Source organism: Propithecus coquereli, unplaced genomic scaffold (genome assembly GCF_000956105.1).
Source record: "Propithecus coquereli isolate 6110/MARCELLA unplaced genomic scaffold, Pcoq_1.0 Scaffold617, whole genome shotgun sequence".
In the NCBI taxonomy this organism is placed as follows: domain Eukaryota; kingdom Metazoa; phylum Chordata; class Mammalia; order Primates; family Indriidae; genus Propithecus; species Propithecus coquereli.
In genome coordinates this window covers 65,176-76,407 of record NW_012152141.1, presented here as the reverse complement: position 1 = coordinate 76,407, position 11,232 = coordinate 65,176, and the positions used below count along the sequence as shown (strand labels likewise).

At 34.7% G+C, this 11,232-nt stretch overlaps 1 protein-coding gene and 1 pseudogene across 1 annotated transcript in view; both read left to right on the top strand.

Moving 5' to 3' along the window:
- Nucleotides 1-3,600, top strand: part of LOC105822493 (zinc finger protein 679-like) — a 44,491-nt gene extending 40,891 nt beyond the window's left edge. Inside the window, exon 4 of the mRNA XM_012659472.1 lies at nt 2,015-3,600. Coding sequence (XP_012514926.1) covers nt 2,015-3,180 — 1,166 coding nt within the window. The 3' untranslated portion in view covers nt 3,181-3,600. The remainder of the gene's footprint in view (nt 1-2,014) is intronic.
- A 5,798-nt stretch (nt 3,601-9,398) lies between these two features.
- Nucleotides 9,399-10,298, top strand: LOC105822485 (annotated as a pseudogene).
- Nucleotides 10,299-11,232: the final 934 nt, after the last annotated feature.

Here is an 11,232-nt window from a genome sequence, read left to right as displayed (position 1 = left end):
TGTCTTTTGATTGGGAAGTTTAGTCCATGAATATTTAAACAATTTTTGAATGAGAAGTACTTACTATTGCCATTTTATTTTATTTTTTATTCTCGTAGTTATTTTTTTCCTCTTTTTCTGTCTTCCTTTGTGTCTCAATGATTTTTATAATGACATGCCTTGAATCTTTTCTTATTTTTTTTACTGTATCTCTATTGGCATTTTCAATGTTGTTACCATGAGGATTACATAAAACCTCTCATAGTTACAACAGTATATTTTAAACTTGTAAGTAACAATTTATTTTTAATTGTATACAAAAGTTCTTCCTCATTATATCTGCCCTCAACTTTAGGTTACTCATGTCTCTAATTATATCTTGTTATACTGTACATCCATTAACAGATATTTATGATTATTTTTATGCTTTTGTCTTTTAAATTTTAGAGTATGATTAAAATTGTTTTCTGCACCATCATTATAATACTACAGAATTTTATTTAGGTGTACTTCCATATCTTTCTCAGAGTTATTTATTTTTATGTAATTTTGTGTTGTTATCTGGACTCATTTTATTTTAAATGAAAGGGGCTCTCTTTGGCATTACTTGTAGGGCAGGTCTAGTGGTGGCAGACATTTTTAGCATCTGGTTATGTTGGTAAGTTTTTTTTTCTTCATTTAGAAAGCCAGTTTTGCTAGGGATAGTATTTCTGCTTCGAAGTTTTTGTTTTTTTTCAGCACTTTGACTGTATCACCCAACTCTTTTCTGGCATGTAAGGGTTCAGTTGATAAATCCATTGAGAGTCTCATAGGAACATGCTTAGAGATGACACATCACATCATTTGCTGCTTTCTAGATGCTCTTCTTGTCTGTGACTTTCAAAACATTGCTTATAATCTGTCTCATAGATCTTTTTGTTTATCCTAGGTGAAATGTATTGAGATTTTTGCTTTTTTAAAATCTTTTTTCTTACATTTGAAAATTTCTTGGTCATTTTATTTTGTATTCTTTAGCTCCACAATTTGTTTCCTTTTATGCTATTAAACTTTTGTTGATGTTCTCATTTTTCTGATTTTGTTTAGTTGTCCGTGTTTTTATTTCATTCATTCATTAAGCATCATTCAGATGTAATTTTCAAATTTTATAGGTAATATATATATATCTACTTCCTAATAGTTGATTTCTAATTATTTATTTTGTTTCTTTTATTGGGCTAGGGTACCCTGATTCTTCACATATGTTGTAGGTAATCTTTGGTTGATATTTGGGGATTAAAGAAAAAGCCACCTATCACAGTCTTTATAAAGTGGCTTTGTCTTGGGGGATTCTGACACCAATTTGCTGTGCTAGAGATTCTGGGAGCCCACACATCTGTTCTCAGGATATTTCGTCTTTGGAATTGTGTGTTTATTTTCCAGTTAAAGAGATTTTACCATATTTTTTCTTAAGGGCCTGTAATCACTTACCACACTTGTCTGTCTGTGGTACTGAAGTCTCTTTGCTTCTGTAACAGTTATTTGCCTTTGGTTCCATAAAACCTAGTCTGTCCTCTAAAGCATAGCACCATTCCTTTCAGCACTTTGTGTCATGGGAGGAAGAAACTGGTCTTTGAAAAGGCCCCCAAAATCCAGAAGCATGGGCACATTTGCCACTACTTTCTTTCTCTTGAGAGAATCCAGGAGTTTGTAGTTTAATCCAACATGTACCATGCTGTATTAAGGAGGAGGAGGGTCTGTGGTGGATGGATACACGTAATAAAATTTCTTTCTTTCCAGTGTGCCTCTAGGCATTGTGCTGTCCTGAGGTTCTGAAGACATTCAACTAGTTTTCAGAATTCTCACAAACGCAGTTTTTTCAGTACATTTTTATTAAGTTTATGTGTTTATGAAGGAATTAGAACAAGTGGCACCTTATTAAGCCATCTTGCTAATGTGCTTGGTATAATATCATATGTTAAACTTATACTGCATATTCATCAGAGTCTGAAAAAAATCCCAAATAATTGGGATAATCTCTTGTTTTTCTTTTTTTCAGCTATGTCTTCTTATTACATTCAAGACCATTTGCCAGAGCAGAGCATAAAAGATTCGTTCCAAAAAGTGATACTGAGAAGTTATGGAAGATGTGGTCTTGAGAATTTAAATTTGCTGAAAGACTGCCAAAGTGTGAATGAGTGTAAGGGGAAGCTATGTTGTCGCAATGGATTTAACCAATGTTCAAAAAGTACCCATTGCCAAATCTTCCAATATAATAAATGTTTGAAAGTCCTTAGAAAATTCTCAAATCTAAATAGACATAAGATAAGACATACTGTAGAAAAACTTTTCAAACATAAGGAATGTGGCAAAGCCTTTAACCAAAGTTCACCCTTTACTGAACCCAAAAGAATTTGTGCTGCAGAGAAATATGATAAATGTAAAGAACATGACAAAGCGTTTAACCACAGCTCAAACCTTTCCAAACACAAGATAATTCATACCAGAGAAAAATGCTACAAATGTGAAGAATGTGGCAACTGGTGCTCAGACCTTACTAAACATAAGAGAATTCATACTGGAGAGAAACGCTACAAATGTGAAGAATGCGGCAAAACCTTTAAACAGCTCTCACACATCACTGAACATAAGCGAATTCATACTGGAGAGAAACCCTACAAATGTGAAGAATGTGGGAAAGCTTTTAAGCGTAACAGAAATCTCTCTAGACATAAGATAATTCATACGGGAGAGAGACCCTACAAATGTGAAGAATGTGGCAAAACCTTTAAACGGCACTCACACCTCACTGAACATAAGACAGTGCATACTGGAGAGAAACCCTACAAATGTAAAGAATGTGGGAAAGCTTTTAAGTGTCATAGAAGTCTCTCTAGACATAAGATAATTCACACGGGAGAGAGACCCTACAAATGTGAAGAATGTGGCAAAGCCTTTAATGATTGCTCATACCTTTCTGTACATAAAAGAATTCATAGTAGAGAGAAACCCTACAGAGGTAAGGAATGTGGCAAAGCTTTTAACAGGTGCCAAAATATTACCAAACATAAGAGAATTCATAGTGGAAAGAAACCCTACAAATGTGAAGAATGTGGCAAAGCCTTTAAACAGTCTTCACAGTTCACTGAACATAAGAGAATGCATGCTGGAGAGAAACCCTACAAATACGAAGAATGTGACATAGCCTTTACCCGGTGCCTTTAACTTACCATACGTGAGAGAATTCATACATGAGAAAAATCCTACAAATGTAAAGAATGTGGAAATGCCTTTAAAAACTGCTCACATATTACTTAACATCAGAGAATTAATACTGTATAAAAGGGATATAAATGTAATCATTGCTGTAATGCCTTTCACAAAATAAATGCCTCACAATGCTTCAGGGTATTACTACACAAAAAATATTCAGTACAAATATAAATAATATTGTAATACCTTTACTTATAACACAGATCTTATGGTACACAGGATAATTCAGGTAACCTTCCAATAGCTGGTCAAACTTTATCCAACTCCAGAGAATTCAGAGTGGAGAGAAACCCTACACATGTAATGAATGCAGAACATTTGTTCAAAAAATGTATGTTAGGGCCAGGCACAGTGGCTCATGCCTGTAATCCTAAGCACTCTGGAAGGCTGAGGCAGAAGGATTGCTTGAGCTCAGGAGTTCAAGACCAGCCTGAGGGAGAGCGAGACCCTGTCTTTACTAAAAATAGAAAAAATTAGTTGGCCATGGTGGCATGTATCTATAGTCAGCTCATTGGAAGGCTGAGGCTGGAGGATCACTTAAGCCCAGAAGTTTGAGGTTGCTGTGAGCTACCCTGATGCCACAGCACTCTAGCCTGGGCAACAGAGTGAGACTCTGTCTCAAAGAAAAAAAAATGCACCTTACGAAACACCGGAATTCACACTAAAAGGTATTTTACAGATGCAGTAAATGCAAAACAATAAAAACTTAATAAAAAATCAAGTCTAAATAAGCATGAGAGAATTCACAGTAGAAACCACTAATGAACTAATAATTTCAGATATTACTCTAAAGCAGAGGGTTAATTTATAGAGAAAAATTCAAAGTTAAAATAGTTAGATAACTTATTTGTATGTAGGTTTAAACAGAGCAGACTAATTTTTTGGATAGCAATAATTACATTCAAAATATACTTTTGTATTGAAATAATTTCAAATATTTTGAAAAATATTGACATAATTCAACCTTCAAAGTAGTTGATGCTATGCTTTCTTTACTAGTGTTTCTTGGAAAGAATGTGGTCAATTGTTGCTACATCAAAGATATGAAAAGTTCTTCTAAATTGGATGGGCATCATTTATGTACTCTTCAATGGGAAATTAAGGAGTCAAAATATAAGATACAAAAAGAAAATCTAGGTGAAGAGGTTCTTTGTGAGTGAATTATAACAATTTTGTAAGTAAGGTGTGAGATGGGTGTTCAGAGTGACATGAGAGACGTTTCAAATTTTATAAACTTTTTTACCAGTTGAATATTAAGATAATAAAATACAGTGAATTTTGAAATGCTTTTTTAAGACTTCATATGAACCTAATTTGTGTTAATAAAACAAAGTTTTTTAATGTGTTCTATGTTGTGCATTGAATGAAGTTATTGTGCCACCAACGTTAACTTATTCCACCTTATTCAAGGTTGTAGATAACAGATGGTAACAATATGCTATTGGGTAACATAGTGGAACATAACATCACTGGAGATTTTTTTTCCCAGACACTTTAAAATTCAAAAATTCAAAGAATATTGTTTCCATAGGTTATATTTTCATTCTTTTTTCTGCAATTAGGGGGTCATTATAATGTTTATAATGAAGGAGTATAGGAGTATAATCCAAAGTCACAGATTTCTGAATAATAAATCGCTATGTACAAATATTCATTGTATATTTTCCTCTGATCATGCAACCTCTCTGACATGCAATACACATTCAGACTTTTAGTTTTGATTTACATGGTTTTAAATATATGTTTATCATTCTAATGATACACATTAGGCATAAGAGAATTATGGAGGACATAATTGTGTTTGTGTAAGTGTGGACCTGTTTTGAGAAGAAAAGAAAAATATTGGAACAAACCAGGTAATTTTTAAAGTGCTGTTAAATTACTAGCAAACTAGAAAACTCAAAGATTCTGAAAGTGAATGTATTTTCTCTGTTTTGTATTAAACCTATGTCTCTAAAAATCTTATGACTCTTGGTTCTGAAATTCCCCATATAAATCTTCTCATTTTAATAGCCTTTCTCATGCTAGACCGACCTAATAAATAATTTTCCTCTTGCAAAGGTTATAAAGTATTCTTTATATGATCTGCTCAGGGATATAAATCCTCTCATTTTAATAGCCTTCCTCAATGGTGCTTCCAAAATAATTTGAAAATATAATTCCATAATAAATGTATTAAGTTAAATTGTGTTAAGTAGTACATTCCATTTTTTGACTCAATTGAATGACACTATTTAAACCAATTTTTAAAATTGTTCATTTCAATTTTTATAATTGACATAGTTGAGTTAGTTGACTTTATTAGGCCAATTGAGATACATAATGTGGAGGCTTCAAAAGATATCAGAGTTTTTTTTTTTTTTCATTTATATAAACTAAAAAGACACAGGACAGCACTTGGTGTGTAATAGATGCTCCATAATTAGCAGTAAAAGTCCTGTTGGTGTGAGTTTGTGGCTCCAGGTAAGAAATTTAAAATAGTCTGGTGAAGAAATGGCACTGGTGCAGTATGTGGTAAGAAATTGCCTGTTCCCAGGACACACAACTGACTGTGAATTTAGAAATAGGAGCCTGTTTCTTTCATTTCCTAATTATCTCTAGTTCCTTGCTGTGTCTTCATGTTCGTTACCAGCTACCCATGCATAGCAGCCCTTCTCCTTTGTTCCCTGTGTTATGGCTGCAATTCTCTCACTGTTCTCCCCACCCCATGTCATTTCATTCAGTACAGTTTAGATTCTGATGGGAGGTTTGAAATTTTTTAATGTGAAAATTTGTTTTTATGTGGAGACTTTGAGATCATTTACAGGTTACAAATGCAATAATCTGATGACTTCATTGACATAAGGAGGATACAGTGTTCATGGATCAGAGGGTTAAATCAGGCAGTTAGCATTTTTTGTCTCTGTTGTAAAAGGAAAATCTTATTAGATCTTAACACAAAATGTGGAAAATGTGAAATTAGTTAGATTAAGTAAAGCATTTATAACAGTGGGCCAGATATTGTAAATGCTATGTAAGGAAAACATCAGAACTTGGAAATCTTTTAAGAGAAAACATCTTAGAAATAAATTCTTAATAAGAGATAATGGTAAGTGATGAATTCTGAACTTAGTTGTTTTAATGAACCACTTTAGCACAACTTATCTTTCTATGAAGAATCTTCTATTTTCGAGTGTGTGCTGTTAGGCAATAAAAAATAACCTCTGTGGATTTAAAATTTGAAATGATCTTTCTTTTCCAGATTGATGTTGCAATCTTGGGGATTTTCTCGCTCATATTATATCTTCCTTTTTTTAATGGAATCAGTTCACAGTCCACTGTTTTCATTCTTAGTCACCCATCCGTAGCCAACTCCTTGGTCAGTCTCTCTAGCTAAATCTGAAAGATCACCACAGGTTTTGGATTGAGGCATTTTCTCGGTGATTTTGGATGCAAACTTGTTTTTTACATTTACAGAGTGGCCAGAGATGGAAATGTTAGCACCACCTGTCTCTTGAGCATCTTCCATACCATGACCGTCGGCACCAGGAACCCTATGTGTCCTGAACTTAAAGTAAAATCCCTGAAGCGCACTGGCCACTGCAATGTTCTGTGCTAGGTCCTGCACATGCTGGTAAATAACAGAATTTCTATACTTATGATTGACAAATGGAATGACAAAAACATCACAAAATGACATATTTGATGCAGCTTAGCTAAGCTTATAATAAAAACAGACTCAATATTTGGAATATTGCTGTCATTTCTTGATATTTTAAAAGTGTATTTTTAATTCATATATTTATCATGTAAAACATGTTTTGAAGTATATATACATTATCAAATGCTTGATTCTAGTTACTAATGCTTTACTTCTCATAGTCGTTATTTTTGTGGTGAGAACATTTAACATAGACTGTCTTAGCATTTTTCAAAAGTACAATATATCAAAATTAACCATAGTTGCCATGCTGTACAACAGATTTTTTTGGACTAATTTCTCCTATCTGTAATTATGTATCTTTTGACAGTTTTCTCCCCAAACCTCCCTCCTTCCTAAAAACCACAGCCTCTGGTAATGCCATTCTAATCTCTACTTCAATGAAATCAGTTTGTTTAGATTCCACATGTGGATGAGATCATCAGGTGTTTGTATTTCTGTGTCTGACTCATTTCAAGTAACATAATGTCCTCCAGGTTCATGTGATAGGAAACGACAGGGTTTTTTTTTTTACGGCTAAATAGTATTTCACTCTCTCTCTCTCTCTCTCTGTCTATATATGTATGTCACATATTCTTTATCCATTAATTCAATGATGGACACTTAGGTTGATTCCATATCTTGGCTATTTATTGTAAACAGGGCTACAATAAACATGCGTATGCAGATAACGTTTCAACATACTGATTTCATATTTTTTAATATATACTCAATAGTGCAATTCCTATATCCTATGGGAGTTTAATTTTTCGAGAATTTTTCATAGTATTTTCCATAATGTCTGTACTGATTTACAGTCATACCAACAGAATGCAAGTGTTTTCTTTTCTCTACATCTTTGCCAAAACTTATTTTTTTTAATTAGTTATTCTAATGAATGAGTTGATACAGTGGGTTAGATTTGCCTTGATGATTATTGATATAGAGCGATTTTTATTATATCTATGGGCCATTTGTCTTCTTTTCAGAAATGTATATTTAGGTCTTTTGCCCATTTAGAAATAGTTGGTTGGTTTTATTGTTTATTTCAGTTTCTCATATATTTAGTATATTAACCCCTTCTCAGGTGCATACTTTACAAATATTTTCTCCCATTCAAAGTTGTTTAATCATTTTATTGATTGCATCTGGTGTGTAGAAATGTTTTAGTTTGAAGTAATCCCATTTGATAATTTTTACTCTTACCTGCAATTTTGAGATTAAATCCAAAAAAAGCATTGTCCAGACCAATGTCCCAAAGTGATCTTATCACCTTACATTTTCTTGAAGTAGGTTCAGAGTTTCAGGTCTTACATTTAAGTCTTTAATGCATTTTTGAGTTAATTTTTGTATATAGTGTGAGATGAGGTTCTTTTCATTCTGAATATGGATATCCAGTTTTCCCAACACAACTTATTAAAGAGATTGTATCTTCTGCATGTGTTTTCTTGTCAACTGTGTATAAAATCAGTAAGCTGTGAATGCATAATTTGTGGAGTCTCTATTCTACTCCGATACCTGTGTCTGATTTTATGCTAGTAATATACTGTTTGAGTTACTATAGCTTTGTAGTATATTTCAGTTAAGTAGTGTGAAGCCTCTAGCTTTGTTCATTTTGCTCCGTTGCTTATGTTATTCGGGGTCTTTGTGGTATCATATAATTTTTTTTTTTTTTTTTGAGACAGAGTCTCACTCCTTTTGCCTGGGCTAAAGTGAGTGCCGTGGCGTCAGCCTAGCTCACAGCAACCTCACACTCCTGGACTCAAGCAATCCTTCTGCCTCAGCCTCCCGAGTAGCTGGGACTACAGGCATGCGCCACCATGCCCGGCTGATTTTTTCTATGTATTTTTAGTTGTCCGATTAATTTCTTTCTATTTTTAGTAGAGACGGAATCTCGCTCTTGCTCAGGCTGGTTTTGAACTCGCCCGCCTCAGCCTCCCAGAGTTCTAGGATTACAGGCATGAGCCACCGTGCCCGGCTGGTATCATACAAATTTTAAGATATTTTATATTTCTGTGAACAATGACTTTAATATTTTGATAGGAATTGTATTGGATTTCTAGATCATTTTGTGTAGTATGGACATTTTAACAAAAGTAATTCTGCCAATCCGTGACCAAGGGATCTCTTTCCATTTGTTTGTGTTTTCTTCAATTTCTTACCTCAGTGTTCTTTATTTTTTATTTCAAAATATTAAGAGGGTACAAATGTTTTTGTTACATAGGTAGCTTTTATAATGCTTAGGCCAGAGCTATTAGTGTGCCCATCACCTAAATAGTACTAATCCTACCTGTTAGGTAGCTGTTCACCCCTGCCCTCCTTCCCCTCCCCTTCTTGATTTCCAATGACTTTTACATCTCTCTGTGCCCATGTGTGCCCATCTATTAGTTCCAAATTATTAGTGCATGTGGTGTTTGTTTTTTCATTCTTGAGATACTTCACTTAGGATAATGGTCCCCAGTTCCAACCAAATTGCTGCAAAAGACATTAATTTCTGCTGCAGTGCGGGGGCACCAGTTTCAGGAGAGGTGCCGACTTTGACTCTTGGGGCCAGCTGGTGGAGACAATAGACGAGTATCAGATATTAGCAACACATGTACAAAAAGAGGCCCAGTCTCAACACAATAATTCTGAATTCACAGAACAAAAGAAAACCATAGGCAAAATTCCAACATGCTTGGAATTATGAAGTGCAGCTTTACAGTCTACACAATCTCAAGAAGAATTTAAACTGGAGGACCTGAAGAAACTAGAATGAATCCTAAAGAATATTCTTACTTATAATAAAGAATTCCCATTTGATGTTCAGCCTGTCCCATTAAGAAGAATTTTAGCACCTGGCGAAGAAGAGAATTTGGAATTTGAAGAAGATGAAGAAGAGGATGGTGCTGGAGTAGGGTCTCCTGATTGTTTTCGTGCTAGAGTTCCCGGTACTGTATTACCAAGGTTGCCATCAGAACCAGGAATGATGTTACTCACCATTAGAATTGAGAAAATTGGTTTGAACGATATTGGGCAGTGCATTGATCCCTACATTACAATTTGTGTAAAGGATCTGAATGGCATAGATCTAACTCCTGTGCAAGATACTCCTGTGGCTTGAAGAAAAGAAGATACATATGTTCATTTTAATGTGGACGTTGAGCTTCAGAAGCATGTTGAAAAACTAACTAAAGGTGCAGCTATCTTCTTCGAATTCAAACACTACAAGCCTAAAAAAAGATTTAGCAGCACCAAGTGTTTTGCTTTCATGAAAATGGATGAAATTAAACCTGGGCCGATTGTAGTTGAACTATACAAGAAACCCACTGACTTTAAAAGAAAGAAATTGCAATTATTGACCAAGAAATCACTTTCTCTTCATCTACATCAAACTTTGCACAAGGAGTGATCCTGACATGAGGAACCTGGAACTTAAGTGAATTTTACCACTCAGTAGAAACCATCATAGCTCTGTGTAGCACATTCACCCTTCAACAGGCAGGAAGTGAGCCGTACCTGTGCCAGGAGGCCAGAGTGAGTCTGTTGCAAATCTGTCCAACAGAATTCAAAGTCCAGCACATCACTGATGTGTGAGACTCCTTTGGATACAGGTTTATTGTAGACTTGGAAACATGTTTTTACTTTTCTATTAATTGTTCAATTAATAGTCTATTTTCTAATTTAGCACTATTCCTATCTTGCTTCCTGGAACAATACTGTTGTGGGTAGGATGTGCTCATCTTCAAACTTAATGCAGCAATAAGAACGTGCTCAAGTTTACGTGTTTGTTCACTTTTGCTCCAGTGTGCTCTTTTGGTCTGAGTTAACTTCACACTTTGGGTTGATGTGGGTAGAATAGTATCAAACTTCTTTGAGAGGAATTGGACCAGTTATGCTGCCTATGAAGGTCTGTCTGGAAATTTATAGGCTGCTCCTCAGAAGTGGCCTAAATTCACCCTGATCTGATAGTTTTCCTGCTTAGAAATAGTGTGCCTTGGCCAGATCAGTATCCCATATGGGAGTGTTCCCCAGGTTGTAGCTGTGATATTTTCCAGATGGCCAGATTGTTTTTCTGAAAGTGAACATATTTTTAGTTATGTTGATTAGCTGTACTTCTACATCACATCGTTATTCTTTCTGACACTGATTCTAGGGTTAACATCAGAGCCATCTCAAGATAATTACAAATTTTTAGATGGATTTACAATGTCTTCTAAATAATGCAATCCAGAAATAATTGAGTCAGATGCTAACAAGATACTGCAGGCATAACTGCTGTTTTTCTGACAACTGATTGTGAAACCTTAAAACCTGCATGCCTCTTCTTATAGTGATGAGTATGC